Genomic DNA, 19,831 nt, shown 5'->3' on the forward strand with positions numbered 1-19,831 from the left:
GTTGAGGGTCTCAGTATGGTGGTAGGTTCTGGGTCTCAGTATGGTGGTTGTGGGTCTCAGTATGATGGTTGAGGGTCTCAGTATGGTGGTAGGTTCTGGGTCTCAGTATGGTGGTTGTGGGTCTCAGTATGGTGGTTGAGGGTCTCAGTATGGTGGTAGGTTCTGGGTCTCAGTATGGTGGTTGTGGGTCTCAGTATGATGGTTGAGGGTCTCAGTATGGTGGTTGTGGGGTTCAGCATGGTGGTGGTTCTGGGAGGCAGGCAGCAGGCGGCTGACGTGTCCGATGCCCTTGGTGACTCCCTCTCTGAAGAGCAGCTTGGCTCCCAGGCGGAGGTACTCTGGATGCTTGATGAAGCAGAAGCGAACCACCGCTCTCTCTCCTGTACGCAGCTCCTCCTGACAAAAGCATCACATGCCAGAACCAGAGTGTTCACACATACAGTGCACCGGCTCATGGAGGATATCATGCACATTTACGACAAAGCATTTTGTGTCACAATCCAAAGAATCACTGTTCAAGAGTTAAAGGAGTAGTCCACCCCCAAAAATGTGTTATTATTGACTTTATTATCAATTACACACCCCGTGAGCCCTTGATTTCAAGGAGATTTTTCAGGTTTTGTCGCATTGCTGCTCAAATACTGCTCAGTAGGAGACTCCGACCGGAGACTTTTCCGGTCATCAAATTATTGCCTTAGTAACGCCACAAAAACAGTAAAATCTCCTTGAATTCAGGGGTAAAGCTAATCCAAACCAAACCAGGCCAGGCCAGGCCAGACTGACCTTCCCGTGAAGGCCTTCCACAGTGGCGGTCTGTCGGACGTTCCCCACGTGCACGGTGACCTGGGACCCTCTCCGGAACGTCTTGGCGTGGAACAACAACACGATGGCCGCCTCAAACTGACGACAAATGGTGGGGTTCATCTTGGGGCTCACCATGACCATACCCTGAACACGCCACACACACACACACACACACACACACACACACACACACACACACACACACACACACACACACACACACACACACACACACACACGCACACACACACACACACACACACACAAGGGTTAATACTGTAATAATAATCACCTTGTTTACCTAAAATAAAATGTAAATAAAAACCTGAAAACGTCTACTTCCGGCGAAGAGATGTGGTGGTAGATGTCTTTTTAGATTTTGTATTGATTGATTGAATACTTTTAACAGTTTGCAAAACAGTTTGCAAAAAGTACAGAGTTATAGTTATTTCCCTGTGTATTCAATTCATCAAGACATATATAGACATACAATACTATACAAGAAATCATCAATACAAGGAGCAATTTTTACAAGCTAGAAGACTTGTCTAAATCCAGTTACAAATTGTAGATAGGTCTTTTATGGTGGCTTTGAAGGAGGTTAAGGAGTCACAGTTTTTGATGGCTGGTGGTAGGGCATTCCACATTTTGGTGGCATGCCGGCAGGGTTAAGTGGCTAAATTAGACGTGCTACGTTTGAATTTCCATTATTTTCACGCTTTCCAAGGTCATGTAGACACACCCACTGAGGTCATGTAGACACACCCACTAAGGTCATGTAGACAAACCCACTGTGAGACGAATCGCACAAATCGCACTGATGCCTATTTGTGCGATTTCTCTTGGAAGCTTTTGTCGAGGTTTATTAGAACAACGCAACAGACGTTCTGAGTGTCAGACAGAACTGTTAACAAATCCCTCACAAGGACCCCACTTGAGAACCAAACAAAAATAGCAAAAGTAGCAGATCCACAAGCTCAAAACGCGTCATTTTCACTTTCAAGCTTGTAGATCTGCTACTTTTGATGCTTTTGAGTGACGCTGTAGTATGATCAAGTAGGACGTTAATTTACAAAAAAAAACACAAAAAGGTAGAATATGGAGGTACGACTGTTATGCCCGACAGCAGCGATGTAATAGAAGGAGCTATCTGACCTTGCGTAGCAGCGAGCGGTCAAAGTTCCCCAGGGCCAGCGTGGCGGCCTGCCCCGCCCTCAGCACCCGGCACGCGGAGCGGTTCCTCTGGATGCTCGCCACCTTCAGGCGCATGAAGCGCCCCTCCTCCGTGGGTCCCACCACCAGCCTGTCCCCCTCGCGACACACACCACTGCACCACGGGCACGCAGGAAAACCAAGGGTTAACGTCAAAGTTGCCCCCCCCCCCCCCCGCCACATTTAAAACCATTAATCCATTAAGATCTGAGGCGATTCTTAAAAATGTTTTCTAAATCCTAACAGTTTTCTGAAAAAAATCTAAAAAAAAAATGTTCAAGATTTTTCGAAAATAGCAGATCTACAAGCTCATAGCGCGGCACTCGGTGCCGCGCTATGAGCTTGTATATCTGCTATTTTTGAATAGCCAAAGAAATCTAAAGTGACACAGATGCGTTCCAGGTCTCAATGGGTTAAGACCTGAGGCCGATTCTACAAATGCCTTCTAAATCAGTAGTTCTCACACTTTCAAGATTTGTCTAAAATGTTCAAAAATAGCAGATGTACAAGCTCGTACCGCGGCATGAAGTACATGCATTGGTAAAATGTCAGCACTTCAGCACTGTAGAAGAGAGAAGTTACATCTTAAAGTGCTTCTTGATTATCTATCGAAAAAGTAATTGATGGAAAAATCACTAAGAAGATCATCGATAGTTCAGCCTTAATTTGAACGTTACTATTCAACAGAACAAATGAGTCAGGACTCGACAAGCGTCTTCTTCACGATAAATGTTGTTTCATGTTTATATATAATATAATAATATGATATAATACTTTTTCTATTTGTCGCAGAGAGCTGTGAAGAAAGTCACTGACCTGTACAGTGTCCCTCCAACCACTGTCCCAACATCTGGCACCGAATAGATCTCATCCACCTACACACGCACGCACGCGCACACACACACACACACACACACACACACACACACACACACACACACACACACACACACACACACACACACACACACACACACACACACACACACACACACACACACACACACACACACACAGAACACGTTCATCTTAAAATGAGTAACGTGGATGACTGTTGAAAGAGCACGTTGTTATGTCATTGTTTTTTGTATTTGTGTTTTTTTTTCATGTCAGTGTGCTTGCAATGTAAGCAGATGCCGATGAGACACAGCTTCGGTCTTGAACCAAGTGGACTCTGGATTTCCATGTGGTTCCGAGAGCGAGTCAAGACCGAGAAAAATTGCAGGCAGACAAGAGACAAGGCCGAGACCTTCAAAATGTGGCCTTGAGACCGGACTTGTTCTACAGCCTGACATTCAAGCAAGCCCTATGGGTCGCCGTGAATGACACCATTGCTGTCGTTTGCCAGATCAGCGTACTGCATTTTCCTTTCAGCGCAACGCATGATGGTGTGTCAGGTTGTACCCTACTTTTCACAATGCATTGTGGGTTTAGGAGTCCACTATTTAGAACATTCGGCGAAAATAGCTGATCTACAAAGAAAATAGCTCGTAGATCGGCTATTTTCAGCGTGCGTGCTACAGGGGTGTAGTGGAGGGGGAGCGCAGCGCAGGGCCTCCACTTATAAAATGAGGATTTCGGTTTTGATCAACTGATTAACCACTTGAACCCCAGGCCAGCATCCATATTCTGGAGGATAATATGAACCAAAATGGCTACAAGCTGACAACACGTCGCAGCACAGCACGTTGTCAGCTTGTAGATCGGGTATTTTTTGGTGAAGAGATTTGGCGTAGAGGGAGAGAAAAAGCGGTATCTATGCGCTCCCCCACTTCTAAAGGTAGCTCTCACACCATGTGTGTGTGTGTGTGTGTGTGTGTGTGTGTGTGTGTGTGTGTGTGTGTGTGTGTGTGTGTGTGTGTGTGTGTGTGTGTGTGTGTGTGTGTGTGTGTGTGTGTGTGTGTGTGTGTGTGTGTGTGTGTGTGTGTGTGTGTGCGTGTGTACCTGGAACTCAGTCATCTGCTGCATCAGCTCCTCCTGCTCCTTGCTGTTGCTCAGAGGAGGCAGGATGTTGAGGAAGATCTTCAGCAGATCCAGACTGTCTCCTGACACACTGGACAGCATGAAGATGGGAGTGACACTGCACACACACACACACGCACACGCACACGCACACACACACACACACACACACACACACACACACACACACACGTCGGTAAACTTGCAGGAGCCTCTATCTATACAGTTCTGTCTGTCTGTCTGTCTGTCTGTCTGTCTGTCTGTCTGTCTGTGTGTGTGTGTGTGTGTGTGTGTGTGTGAGTGTGTGTGTGTGTGCGTGCGTAAAATTTACAGTAGGCATTTAGCAGACGCTCTTTATCCAGAGTGACTTACAATAAGCAAGGTAAACACATGCATCAAATGCAGAGAGACAGTGTAGTGCCTCAATAAACTAGGATCGCAGGTAAACCAAGAACTATAGCATCAGTCTACTCTAAACAATATATATACTGTACTATCAAAATAAAAATATGTACATCAAAACAATAGGATATCAGGTAAACAATGAAACTAGCATCTGTCTAAACAATAGAGCACTGAAGTCCTGACGTCACTGACGGTAGAGGGCGCTGTTCCGCTAGTTTGTGGCCTTATTTTTTGTGCCTCATATAAGAACTGTGTTCCAAACATAAACACACCACCCAGGCGATTTTACTCATATGGATATGAAGCATCGACTGAAGGTGGAAATGTACGCATATACACATTAAACGCTAGAACGAGTCAAACGAACCAAAGACTACATTTCCCATGACTGCTGTAGGGACAGTGATTCCAGACCCGGAGTAGTAGTAGTTCTTAAGACTTTTAAGGCAGATTTTTTTCGATTTTCGCCAGAAACAGGCTGTATCAAATATGAATGAATATCATAAACGATGCAGAGCCTCATATGACCAAAACTGTTACTTTTCAGGATTCAAATTCAAAAATAGCAAAAGTAACAAACTCATACTATTGTGTGACGCTGTAGTATGACCAAGTAGGGCGTTCATTTACGAGAGAAACACAAAAAGTTTAAAAATGGAGATAAGAGGTTTCAGCCCGACAGCGACGATATGTAAAATATCGTCGGTGTCCAGGACGAACCAGGTAACTCCATTTTCAGCAATTTTCTTTTTCATAAATCAACGCTATTGAACACCCTTTACGTCTGTGTAAAAAAAAAAATGTTTGAACCAATGAAAAGTATTAAAAAGCGCCTCTGACAAAACCTAACATAACTCCATTGGATCCTCAAACTGTCCGTCAACTCCTCTCCTCTCCTAAAGGTAGAGCGCGCTGGTGCAGTGAGAGAGGAGGAGCACGCAGCACATAAACAAACTAAGCGGCAAGGTTTTTCCCCCCGTAGTCTGTTAAAACTCTGCAGTGTGCCTGTTTATCAAACTTAGCACTGACACTATTGTTATGAAAACAAGTAATTATATTTCTAAAATCTATGAAGTGTTTAATGAGGAGAGCAATGTGACAAGAAGAAAGGCGTTCATAGCATTTCTCTCGCTAGTTCTACTCCAACTCTAACTCTGTGAACCACCTCTTTGCAGAAGTTATTGTAATATTTAAAGTCCTGTTTATTATTGTAGGCCTATATAATAAGTGTCATGAAGCATCAGGGCATTAATTCACACGTTGTTGTGATGCATTGTGAGCTTGGAGATCCATTGTTAGCTTTTGGATTGGAATTTAGTAAAGGTTTCAAAAGGGAATTTATACCCTTTTGAAACCTCTCCCTCAGCAGCGAGTGGAGCTATTGTTGTTCGGACTCCTAACTCCATTTCAGCTTGATTTCTGCTCGTATGAAACTACTAACTCCACTTGCGCTGGATTTGGGTAAAGTGTTGATAATATCACATGCAAGTATCTGACAATATATAAAGTCACTATACCAATTTTGATGAGGCAGTATTGCTTTGTTTTAAGGTTTTCTTCATTTCCTGAAAAACGTATATTTTGTTTTTTCGTTTCCTGAACAATGAGCGTTTTGGAGTTAGCAGGTTCGCGCTGGACAGCAGAGATATACATATAAAGTGAATATACCGATGAATATAAACCTATCATCTGTCTGTCTGTCTGTCTGTCTGTCTGTCTGTCTGTCTGTCTGCCCGCCCGCCCGCCTGCCTGTCTGTCTGTCTCTCCATGTACCTGGATGTCTGTGTGAACTGCTGAGCAGCAGTGACGGCGTCGTCGGGCCCAGAGATGAGCATGGGCACTTTGTTACAGCCAGGCTGTTTGAGCAGACGCTCCAGCTGCCGTACGGTCCGCTCCACCGTGGCCCGCCCGCACAGGTCCACCTTACTGACCACCATGAAGATGGGCACCTTCAGCGCCATGGCCAGGCCCACGTGTTCTCTGGTGGTCCCGGCTGCATGGGGAGAGAAGGGGAGGGAGGGAGATTATGGAGCGTTACGACCTGTAACCTGATTGTAACAATACAATGTGGGTCCAAGCAGTGGTGGAAAAAAGTACACAAATGTTTTAAACTAAGTATAAAAGTATCAATACTGCAAAGTAGAAGTACTCTGTTACAAGTAAAATTACAAATTGACTTGAGTAAAAGTACAAAAGTATTGGTATCAAAATATACTTAAAGTATCAAAAGTAAAAGTACTGAAACGTTTGAAAATAGCAGATCTACAAGCTCACAACGCGTCGCGATGCGACGCGTTGTGAGCTTGTAGATCGGCTATTTTCAAATAGCCGAGGTATAAAATGGGGCTTAAGTGGTTAATGTATGTTTTATAATGTAATAATTTATATCTGCAAAGTAACGAGTAACAAATAATTGCAGTGGAGTAAAAGTACAATATTTGCCTCTGAGATGTAGTGGAGTAAAAGTACAGACAATTGGAAATACTCCAGTAAAGTAAAAGTATCTCAAAATTGTACTTAAGTACAGTACTTGAGTAAATGCACTTAGTTACTTTACACCACTGGGTCCAAGTCTAAGGGAGGCGAACAGTCAGTGCAAGGCTCTGTAGCTGCTACTATGCAACTAGAACTGTTCATGTCATGTCTGACCTCTAGTGGTGGTATCTAGTATTGTTGCAGCCTTATTGTTTTAACGAGATCACAGACAGACAGACAGACAGACAGACAGACAGACAGACAGACAGACAGACAGACAGACAGACAGACAGACAGACAGAGAGAGAGACAGACAGACAGACAGACAGACAGACAGACAGACAGACAGACAGGCAGGCAGGCAGGCAGGCAGGCAGGCAGGCAGGCAGGCAGGCAGGCAGGCAGGCAGGCAGGCAGGCAGACAGACAGACAGCTCATAGTGGGGAGCTTATAGATCTGATATTTTTGAAAACTCGTGAAAATGTGTGCAAATTTAGATGGGAGTCTAAAATATCATCTTGGGGGTCCTTGACATGAAAAGGCTGGAGCACCACTGATATAGCCTCTATCTGCAGGTTTTTATTTTCCTTTGCGTTTTTCGCAAAAAGAAAGCCTGGACCAAGCTGTTGACATTCCCGGCATAGGAAGTGGGAGTCAACCTTTCATTTCCCCAACCAACCAGAGTGCAGTGGACTTAGCTCCAAATGTTGTGACGTCAGGGCTCTCAATGCAAACTTAGGATTTAGAAGACATTTGTAGAATCGGCCTCAGGTCTTAATGCGTTAAATAAACACATTCTTCACATACAGTACGTACATAGACACAGTACACAGACATAACAATGTCTTCAGTAACTGACCTATCCCAGTGCTGGCGCTGACCACCAACATGGCAAAGTCCGGGCAGTAGCTGGTGAGGCCAAAGATGGTGGTCTTCAGGTACTTTTGGTGACCCGCCAGGTCGATGAAGGTGATCATCTTGGAGGAGCTCTCGCAGATCTCCTCCGCTGTCCGCGAGTCGCTGTAATTCACCACCTGGGAGTGGAAAACACCAGTGGTGGAGAAATAACACTGCAATGTAGAAATACTCTGTAAAAATCCAGTAATCAAAAGTTACTTGAGTTAAAGTTCAAAAGTATTGGCATCAAAATATAAAAGTAAAAGTTACTCATTATGCAGAATGTCATGTTTCACAAGGTATCATTATTTATAAAATGTATTAAAACAATTAAAATAGCAGATCTACGGAAAGTGAACATAGCCAATCTGCAAGCTAGATGTGCTATTTTCAACAACAAAAAAAGTACTCAAATGATTTACTTAAGCAAAAGTATCAATACTGTAATGTAGAAATACTCCATTACAAGTAAAAGTCCAGAATTCAAAATGTAGTTGAGTAAGAGCACAAAAGTATTGGTATAAAAATGTACTTAAAGTACCAGAAGTAAAAGTACTAATTGTGCAGAATGTCCCATTTCTCAAGTTTTCAAATGTATAAAACTCTTTTTGAAAATAGCCGATCTACAAGCTGCGACGCATTGTGAGCTTGTAGATCGGCTATTTTTAAATGGCCGAAATGTATTTAGGGCTGAAGTGGTTAATGTATGTTTTGTAATAGTAATCAAAATCTACAAAGTAACTAGTAACTAAAGTTTTCAAATAATTGTAATGGAGTGAAAGCACAATATTTGCCTCTGAGATGTAGTGGAGCAGAAGTAAAAGTAGTGCAAATTGGAAATACTCCAGTAAAGTAAAAAAAATCACACCCTGTGTGAAGTGGGCGGTGTCTTGCTAGCTAATCACAATACTGAATGGAGTCGATCAATCATGTACAAAAAATAAATACATTTATTGAAACACTCTTTATGATGGACAAAACCATAACTTGAAAAAAAACAATTTATGTTTTTTTTCAAGTTATGGTTGCTTATATAGATGGGTTTCCTGTTTGTAAACATGAGAGGATGATGCGCGCGCAGCGGAGGGATGAGCCTGTAGAGGGCGCTATTACCCGCAGCAGCTCTGGCCATTGTACATTCATAAAAATAAATGGTCTTCACCGGTTTTAATGCAAGTAGATTAAATGATGCAGTTTGTAATATCTTCTTTACTCAATAAAAATGATTTGTCGGAAGTTGGATCTGTTTGTATATAATAGCAGCATTATGCCTATTATGCCTAAAATAGCAGCATTATGCCTATCTAAATCCCGAAAATAACAACAGAGTCAATGGCGCTTCCGGTTCGTTCTACCTCCCGCATGCGCAGATGACGCACTCTGCTCTGTGATGACGTCGCGCGGAAACCCATCTATAGGGCTATGCATATGTGTCATGTGACACTGGCCAATCACAGTCCTGAATAGATTGTGATTGGCCAATCACAGCGCAGGATAATTGTACAAATTTCCAAACCTCACTTTTAGGGGCGGTTTCACTGCCCAAGATATTTGTACATTTTTCTAAATCTCACTTATAGGGGCGGTTTCACCGCCCAAAAATACCTCACTTTACACCACTGGTTCACGGGTTAAAAAACCACTACTGTACCGTACAATTACCTCTCCTTTGCTGTTGAAGCCCAGGATCTCAAAGCTGATGCTGGAGGTTCTCCCGGTCTGGATCTCATGCAGATGTCTGAACAGGTTGAGTCTGGCCCGGCCCCGCCCGTTGTCCAGCTCCCCCTGGGTCAGCACGCCCAGCAGAGTGGACTTACCCGCGTCCACGTTGCCCAGCACGGCCACGCGCAGATCTAGGAACTGTTCCACACACACAACAAGGAGGGTATGAGATGACTCTCGTTCCCCATGCAGGCATTGTAGCAGCAATTACTCTCTCACTGACAGACTTATTTCTGGCTGCGTGCGCCCACTGCCAGCGATTTTTCAATTTTCTTTTCAAGTAGTCACAGAATATGTATCTCCAGTATGATCGATCTAATAAATAACATGTCTGGGCCAAAAATACAGAGTAAAAAAAAAAGTACACAGGAGCCGAGATACAGCCTTTTTAAGTAATAAGTTAAACAAGAAGTGAATGGAGCAGCAAATCTTCAGATCATGATATTTTGGGTTCTGAACGTTTTTTTCCAAAAATATAAATAATAATAATAATACATATATATTATAATTTTATTCTTCAAAAACTCGTTATAACTCTTTCTTGACAGCCAGGGCCTTATGACAATGACTCGTTATAACTCGTTCTTGGCAGCCAGAGAGTTAAAAGGATATTTCACCGCCAAAATGCCTTTTTTTCTAAAGATTAGTCACCCCATGGATATTCTTTTTGTTTTTGTCGCATTCCTAAGCCAATAATTTGATGACCGGCAGCGGTTCCGGTAGGAGACACAAAGAGTCTCCTTTGTATCTCCTACCGGAACCGCTGCCTACACTGCCTACTGGTCGGCTGGTCATCACATTATTGGATTAGGAATGCGACAAAAAAAACAAAATATCCATGAATTTAAGTCTCCATGGGGTGACTAATCGATAGAAAAAATATATGTTTTTGGGGTAAACTATTCCTTTAATAATAATAGTTATTTTTACACACACGCACACGCACACACACACACACGCACCTAATAATAAGTTGGAGAAATTGACTTCATAGGTCTCTATTCACAAACTGTACCAGGAACAGTATTTGTTGATACAGTTTTGTTCTGCTATCATTTTATGATGTGTGAATTTAGCCACAAATATACCTTGAATCGCACTGTTGCTAAACATTACATATTAACTCTTTCACTGCCAATGAAAAAAAAAAAATATTGCGAACTTTGCCAGATTTTTTTGTTTGTTTTTTCATAGAAAAAAAAAAGTGCTTAGGAAGCGAGATACAGCCTTTTTCAGTTATAGGTTAAACAAAGAGTGGATGGAGCTGCAAATCTTCAGATAATGATATCTTGGGTTTTGAACACTTTTTTCCAAAAAAAAAAGCTCGGGATTTCTCGTTCTGGCACTGAGGGTATAACCCTAAAACTCGGGATAACTCGGGGCTTGGCACTGAGAGAGATAATATAAGTTTGGAATTGTATTATTCAAAAAAAGAAATATGAGTCTTTCTAAGTCTCATGTATTATTTTAAACTCTGTGGACACGGAACGGACGGTGATCTTCACGGACCTGCTGGTCGTCTGGGACTTTACGAACCAGAACTTCGGCGATTTTGCGACAGTTCCGGTCCAGGTCGAAGTCCACCTCTCGCTCTCGTAGTAGAGTGATGTCGGCGCCCACCCTGAGGGACACCACAGTGACAGTGACAGCACCGCGTCATCATGCTGATGAGTGACAAGTCAACACATTCATCCACGTCATCTTAAAGGGACAGTTCACCCCAAAAAAATACTTTTTTTCTATCGATTAGTCACCCCATGGAGACTTGAATTCATGGATATTTTTTTTTTTTTTGTCGCATTACTAAGTGGTTCCGGTAGGAGACACAAAGAGTCTCCTTTGTGTCTCCTACCAGAACCGCTGCCTACCGGTTCGCTGGACATCAAATTATTGGCTTAGGAATGCGAAAAAAAAAAAAAAAAAACATGAATTCAAGTCTCCATCGATAGAAAAAATATGTTTTTTGGGGTGAACTATCCCTTTAAAGTTTAAACCAGTGGTTCTCTAACTTCTTTATGTCAAGGACCCCCAAATTAATATGTACTGTATTTGGCCATCTGAAAACAGTTTGAGCCAAGGATCCCCATACAATATTTGTGCAAAAAATAAAAACAATTATCCCCCCCAAAAAAATCTAGATTTGAAAGAAAATAGCTGATCTACAAGCTCGTATATAGGCTAATATTGATTGATTGAATACTTTATTTACAAGTAAAAAAAGCACATGAAAGTACAGTTTAAATACAAGGTCAACTAGAAAGAACATGAAAGCCTAATGGCTTGTTTCAAATGGGGTCCTTTTGTACTCTCAAACTCTGATTGCTGATCTATAGTTCTCAAACTTTTTTTTACGGGTCCATTTGGTTCCATTTGTACACTCTCAGAGTTACACATGTAAAGGGTCCATTTGGAACGTCCTATAGGAATCGTTAAAGGGAACCGATTAAGGCAGTGGTGGAAAGTAACTAAGTACATTTACTTAAGTACTGTACTTAAGTACAATTTTGAGGTATTTTTACTTGAGTATTTCCAATTTCCAATACTTTTACTCCACTACATCTCAGAGGCAAATATTGTACTTTTACTCCACTACAATTATTTGAAAACTTTAGTTACTAGTTACTTTTCAGATATAAACTATGATACAATGAAACATACATTAACCACTTTAGCCCTATTTTATACCTAAGCTATTTGAAAATAGCAGATCTACAAGCTTACAACGCGTCCCATCGCGACACGTTGTGAGCTTGTAGATTGTCTATTTTCAAATATTTAGTACTTTTACTTTTGGTACTTAAAGTACATTTTGATGCCAATACTTTTGTACTTTTACTCAAGTAAATTTTTTATTTTGGACTTTTACTTGTAACAGAGTATTTTTATATAGCAATATTGGTACTTTTACTTAAGTAAAGTATTTGAGTACTTTTTCCACCACTGCTGACAAGGAACCGGAACGGTTCAAATCCTAAACGGAACGTACTTCTCTGCCATCCTCTTCAAGGTCTTCAGAGACGCCTTCATGTCGGCCTCGCTCAGACCGACCAGCAGCCCGTTGTCCTCCACTCCTATCTGGTACACGGCCTCCCCACGACCCTCCTGGAGCCTCCACTTCAGCTGGGTGGCCAGGTGCTCAAACCTGTACTGTGTGGGGTTGACCAGCTTCAGCTGACACCACACACACACACACACACACACACACACACACACACACACACACACACACACACACACACACACACACACACACACACACACACACACACACACACACACACACACACACACACACACACACACACACACACACAGTAACCATTTATTTATGTCCACATAAAGGATAATACATACAGGGACACAAATATTATAGGCGCAGTAGGGTTACATTCACAAAATCATGGCATATGTTTTCATGATACAATAGGCATGTCACTCAGTACTCTACGGGTATAAGTAACAGCGTCTCCGCCATATATGGCGACTGCCAATTATAGCAGAGATAGCACAATACTTTGCCAGCCTTTTTGCCTCCTTTTTGGGCATCCTAAGTTGTTGAAGCCCTCTAACAAGTAGTCTGTGGGTATGTCCCAGGCTGCCGAATATAAAAACAAATAGTCTGCACCTATAACCCAGCTCTGAGATGGTATGTAGGAGTGGTTGGTATTTAATGACCTTGGTCATAAAGGCCTCCTCTAGGCTAAGGTCAAAGGTGCATGCTATCTCTAACACAGACACTTTCCCTGGACTCTTCATTCACCACAACAACATCTGGTGTATTAGCTGTCAAAGATGTAAAGATGTCTGGGTTATCACAGAGATGGAGCATGGATGAAATGACACGGGAATGTTTGTACTCAATGTATTCTCACTGTAGATGCATGATATTTTGATATGTCCTTCGCTATGAGCTCCACTATTCTATCGTGCTATGTCCATCCCTTTGTATGCATAGCAGCCATTCAAGATGTGCGACAGTGTTTCAGTGATCTGTTCTGTGGTGTGGTGCATGCAATGAGGAACCTGAGTACACACACACACACACACACACACACACGCACAAATATTCATTACACACACACACACACACACACACACACACACACACACACACACACACACACACACACACACACACACACACACACACACACACACACACACACACACACACACACACACACACACACACACACACATATTGAACTGACCACCTACACATGTACACACACACAGAGACACACACAGACACACACACAGACACAACACTATTCATTATACACACACACACACACACAAACACAACACTATTCATTATACACACACACACACACACACACACACACACACACACACACACACGTATTAACCCATTCAATCCGGGAACGCATCTCTGTCATTTAAGATTTATTTGGCTATTCAAAAATAGCGGATATACAAGCTGAGTGCCGCACTATGAGCTTGTAGATCTCCTATTTTTTTTAAATCGTGAACATTTGTGCAAATCTTTGAATATATATTCTACAAATGTCTTCTAAATCCTAACTGTTTTTTGAAAGAACTTATGTTGCTTGCTATATCAGTGGTTCTCAAAGTTTTTCATGTCAAGGACCCCCAAAATGATTTGTATTTGGCCGTGGACCCCCATCTCAAAAATATTTGTTTCCCGGAAGCAAAGATTTGAGTTACAAATGTTCCCTTTAAAAAATATATGTATTCAAATTGTTTGCACAAATGTTCACAATTTTCTTTTAAATAGCAGATATACAAGCTATGATCTTGTATATCTGCTATTTTTGAATAACCAAAGTATAAAATATGGATAAAGTGGTTACACAGATGCGTTCCCAGTATGGAATGGGTTAAACTGACCACCAACAACACACAGCCAAACTCAACACTATTCATTACACACACACGTTTTTTTTTTAAATATATTTTTGGAGCTTTTCTGTCTTTAAAGGTCATTGGGCTCAGGAATCGAACCTGTGACTCCCTGTCAGGCTGCATTAGAGCCTATGTGGTATGCACATTAACCACTGGGCCATCAGCGCCCCCACACACATTTTAAACTGACCACCAAACAACCCACAGTCAAACAACGATACTCATCACACGCACACACACATTTTCACGACAACCAGACCACAGATGGAAGGACTGTATGTTTTTTTAATTTACTTTTTAACTTTTATATCTCTATTACGTGTTTTGCGTGAAAACCTTGTACGATAAAGTATTAAATAGGGCTTAAGTTGTTCAGACAAATCGGTTATAAAACACCAATTAGATTCATTAATATGTATTTTTAAAATCGACCCAAAAAAAGTGATTCTTGATTATTAGATTAACTAATCACTAAGATTATCAATATGCTTTCTTGACTTTGTATTGCTCTGTCTTATTCAGTAATGTCAAACGTTTTACGCTAGGCTAGTGTCATCAGCCACCAACTGTCAGTCTACTCATTACCATGGCAACGCATGACTCGCTACAGTGAAGGTTTGAAAGGTCTTTCCCTGCTGTTTCATCATGTCGCTATAGAGCAGTGACTCTGTCATTTGATCGGCTGATGTAAGATAGAAGAAACATCTGTCCACTGTGCCAGAATACAAATACATTACATCTAGAGGATATACAATATTAAGGCCTCCATATAGTATTCAAATATACAGCTTTCTCAATGTTTCAATACATTTCTGTTTCTTTGCCCCACACCATTGGCATATGGCCTATTTTTTAGGGCATTTTGCCTCAAGCACCTGTTAATTCCGAACCCTGGTGAAAATATAGAATAAACTTGCACATGACCAACAGCAACACATCAACATGCACAATTTTTTTTCTTTGACAGGTTATAGCTGTTGAAAAGGTTGTCATGTAATGTACTTCTCAATGTCTACAATCTTTAGTGAAGTTTGATGTCAGATTAAGTTACCTTATACTCAATGTTTCCTTCTTCTGCCTGGGAACAGAGCACAGCAAAGACAATACGTTATACAACATTAACACAACTATAACATAATATATCGTCTCTGTCGGGTGGAAACCAAAACTGTTACTTTTCAGGATTCAAATTCAAAAATGGCAAAAGTAGCAGATCTACAAGCTCAAAATGCGTTGCTTTGCGGCGAGTTTTGAGCTTCTAGATCTGCTACTTTGGATACTTTTGTGTGACACTTTAGTATGATCAAGTAGGGCATTAATTTACGAAATGAAAATATGGAGATTAGAGGTTTCTGCCCGACAATAATATGCTAATATATAACATCAATATTAAAAACATAAATGTAAAATGGTATTACAGTATATGGCATATTCTAACATAGGTAATGTTTTTTTCACATTATTAGACTTTCCAGCCTGTTTATTGTAACGATGGACCACCATGCCCTGAGACTTGCAATCAGTGGCAGGGAGGAGAGGAGACAGTGGGGTTCACACACTGTTCCCGAGGGAAGACTAGTAGGCACAGAGTACATCCCATCACGATCACGATCACGGCTGTGTAGACAACATTGCCCTAGTCTCAGAGATACAGCGGAGAAAGGAAGAGAACTACTACTGGCAGTAGAAATGGAGTGCAGAAAGATCGGCCTCAAGCTCAATGCCAAGGAACAAATGAGGCTGGCTAGGCACTGTGTTAGGCACCCGTAACTGGTGGCAAGCAAACTGACACTGTGGGAGCCAACCCAGCCAAGGCACAGCCAGGAAAGGAAAGAGGCGTTGGGTGTTGGGTTAGTCCGCAGACCGAACTCGCATCGCAGAATTTCCAGCATTTAAAACCTATCATTTCCCTGTCTTTAATATACTGTTAGTGCACCTTGATTACATTTATACCAGATAATAGCTCATGCACCAAGCAAATACTGGGTGATCCAAGTACAGAGGAGCAATAAAGAGTACCGTATTATACCAACATCTAATTCGGTTCTGCTACTTTATTCCTAAACCTTGTGCTACCCGTTTACTCCTTTTAATAGAGTATGGATTACTACAATACCATAGCCTAGTATATGTGGCTATTATTATTATATATCAAACAAAGGACATTAGAAAGACAATTCCCCTACGCCACCACAGCGACAGTACTGGGTTAAAATCCGACTGGGGCCTTCCTGTGCAGTTCCTGTTCGGCCCTTGACCCAGGGACCAGTCTTTGAAGGAGCTGGTCCTTCAAACCTGGCCCCAGCACTCCTCAGCGGAGCTCACTGCTACTACTACTACTTAGGAAGGGTTCAAGTTCAACTTCACAGAGTTAACTGATCAATTTGTAACTCCGAGCTGAGGGCACAAATGTAAACAACATTTGTTTACATTTGCGCCCTCATTTAATGGACCCAAAAGGGTCCATTTGTTTACATGAGTGCATTCAGAGTTACATTAAAGGTAGGCCAACTGTAAGCGATTATATTCTTTTTTCCCCTTTATTTTCTTTATGCGTTAAAAGATTACATTGCTATAATGTGATAGTAATCATTACAATTCAGTAACAGGGATCTCCCCGTCTCTCCAGCTCTTTAGTAAACAGAAAGCACATTTTCCAGGGTCACCATTTTTCATCCAATCAGGAGAGAGAACCCATTTATCAGCTTATCTTATAGCAGGGGTCTTCAACGTTTTCAGGCCAAGGACACCCTAGCTGAGAGAGAGATGAAGCAGGGACCCCCTACTCTATATTGTATAAAATTGTGTTTCAGATGAAAGTTTTTTTTTACGTAGTCTGCTCTGTCCCCCCTCTACACCTATAGCCTCTTTGCCAAAAATAGCAGATCTACAAGCTCTCAACGCCTCGCAGCGTGAGGCGTTGAGAGCTTGTAGATCGGCTATTTTTGGCTAATGTTCCCCTCAGAAAAGGAATTCTAAGGTTCAAGTGGGTAATGTAAAAAAAACTAAATCCTATCACACAAAGATTTGGCGGACCCCCTATAGTAGCTCTGAGGACCCCCTGTTGAAGACCCCTGTCTTATAGTGTTCTGATACCTACTTTGTCTGCTCATTTATTTATTTTTGTGTCATCAGTTCCAGTTTCACTTGTTTATCCTGTATCCTGACCTGTACGGGTTCTCTCTCCTGGTCGTATAAAATGGGTATTCAAAATGTATTTTCTGTTTATTAAAGAGCTGGAAAGAAGGTTATTGAACAAGCACTCTATAGCAATCATCACTATCATAATATAGAGCTATTTAACATGAATGTAACAAAAATAAAATAGAACATAGAAAACTGAGCCTTTTACTGTGTAATCAAGTGAGTGAGAACCAATGTTGAATGTGTGGATTTAATCCTCAAACTCAGTAGTAATAATAATAATAATAATAATAATATAATAAACAGTCAATTGAATCAAGAATTCCTAGACAAATATGTTGTTTGTAATGCCTTCATGTTTGTAATTCATCCATTAGTGAATGACATAGAGTGCAATGTGGTTGTGATGTGATGCAGTACCATGGATGTGTTAGTGATGCACTGTAACACAGGATTGTTTGCTAACGTTAGCTGCAGCTCTCTGCTACATCGAAACTGGTGACCTATAGAATTATGTGACTCCATGCAAGTCAGGTCTATTTGAGTTCCTTATACTTTGAAACGTCTGGCCTTTTTCGGACAGAATTGTTTTTGACATGTTTAAGAGTTTGAGCTAGATATCAGTAAATATACTGAAATAAATTTCAGGCAAAAGTTATGGCACATATTTGTAAATGTTATTTTATCCGGGAACAAATATAGATTTCATTTCAAAATGCAATGTCCACTTTTGTCTAGGGATAAATAAATAAATAACATCCAGTGGTGGAGAAATTACTAAAATGTTTAAAAGTATGAATACTGCAATGTAGAAATACTTGTTAGGCTACAAGTAAACGTCTGGGATTCAAAATAATACAAAAATAGCAGATCTACAAGCTCACAATGAGTCGCAGTAGATCGGCTATTTTCAATAGCCCTAAAATTATATAGGGCTGAGGTGGCTAATGTATGTTTTGTAATAATCAAAATCTGCAAAGTAAAGTTACTTAAGTTCTCAAATAATTGTAGTGATGTAGTGGAGTAGAAGTAAAAGTACTGACAACTGCAAATACTCCAGTAAAGTTTTTTAAAAAAAAACTCAAAATTACTCAAGTACAGTGCTTGAGTAAATGTACTCAGTTACTTTACACCACTGCTTAAAACCGAACATCGCAACACATCGACCTCCAGTCCATAGAAGTCACAGAATTCGATAGGGCAACGTCTACCAGTGTAACAGTGGTACCTCTGGGGGGAGATACGGAGGAGGAGATTTGAGGTTGTTCCTGTTCTTCTTGCTTCTCCTTCTCCTCCTCCCTCGTTTGCCCTTCTTGTTCTTCTTGTTGGCCGCCGTCCTCCTCTGCAGAGCCGCGGCTCGGTTCTGGTTCTGACCCGCAGAGCCTGCAGCGCTGCTGCTGCTGCTGTTGTTGTTGCTGCTGCACAAGCGAACCTCCATGTTTAAAGATGCTGAGGCTATGAGGACCGTTTCCCAAACTGGGGGTCGGGACCCATCGTTGGGCGGGCCAATTTGTATGGGTCACGAGTAAATGTCAAAAAATTTAAAAAAAACAACGTATTTTTCATTAATAAAAAAAAAAAATCCATGATTTTTCAAAAGAATTTAATGAATAAAAAAAAAAAAAAAAATCCATAAATTAGAAAACAAATGTTTAAGAAGTAGGGAAAATAGCCGATCTACAAGCTCACGCTGGCGTGACGCAGTGTGAGCTTTTAGATCGGCTATTTTCACTTAGTTTGGGTCCCGGGCAAACATTTCTCTTTTGGTTTTTGAGATAAAAAGTTTGGGAACCACTGGGCTAGACGCTAGAGCAGGGGTCTTCAACAGGAGGTCCTCAGAGTTACTACAGGGGGGCCGCCAAATCTTTGTGTGATATAATGATATTTTTTACCTTAACCACTAGCATCCCATTTCTGAGGAGAACTTTAGCCAAAAATAGCAGATCTACAAGCCCACAACGCCTCGCAGCGTGAGGCGTTGTGGGCTTGTAGATCGGCTATTTTTGGCAAAGAGGTATGGGTGTAGAGGGAAAAAAAGAGCAGACCAAGTAAACAAAAAAAGTATAATCTGAAACACAATTGTATACAATACAGAGGGGGTCCCTGCTCTCTCTCAGCTATAGGGTCCTTGGCCTGAAAACGTTGACGACCCCTGCGCTAGAGGACTGTGTGATGATGCTCCTGAAACCATCACATCACTGGTTCACAAACGATGGGTCACGGACCGGTTTTTCGTAGACCAAATTTGTATGGGTAGGGGGTAAATATTCTTTTTTTTTTTACATTTCCAAATTTATTTATGATTTAATTTATAATTTAAAAA

The 19,831-nt window shown here is 41.4% G+C and overlaps 1 protein-coding gene across 1 annotated transcript; it reads right to left on the reverse strand.

Moving 5' to 3' along the window:
* Positions 1 to 54: 54 nt before the first annotated feature.
* On the reverse strand, positions 55 to 18,946 carry LOC308093838 (GTP-binding protein 2-like; the record flags this gene model as incomplete). Its single annotated transcript, XM_080440213.1, has 12 exons — positions 55 to 396; positions 784 to 948; positions 1,960 to 2,131; positions 2,833 to 2,891; positions 3,961 to 4,096; positions 6,157 to 6,376; positions 7,718 to 7,892; positions 9,418 to 9,615; positions 10,987 to 11,098; positions 12,464 to 12,648; positions 15,416 to 15,442; positions 18,737 to 18,946. The coding sequence occupies 12 exons, from the start codon at positions 18,944 to 18,946 to the stop codon at positions 145 to 147; spliced, it is 1,911 nt and encodes a 636-aa protein (XP_080296339.1). The 3' UTR covers positions 55 to 144.
* Between the last annotated feature and the right edge of the window lie 885 nt (positions 18,947 to 19,831).

The sequence above is a fragment of the Gymnoscopelus braueri genome (genome assembly GCF_963280865.1).
Source record: "Gymnoscopelus braueri genome assembly, chromosome: 2".
Taxonomy (NCBI): domain Eukaryota; kingdom Metazoa; phylum Chordata; class Actinopteri; order Myctophiformes; family Myctophidae; genus Gymnoscopelus; species Gymnoscopelus braueri.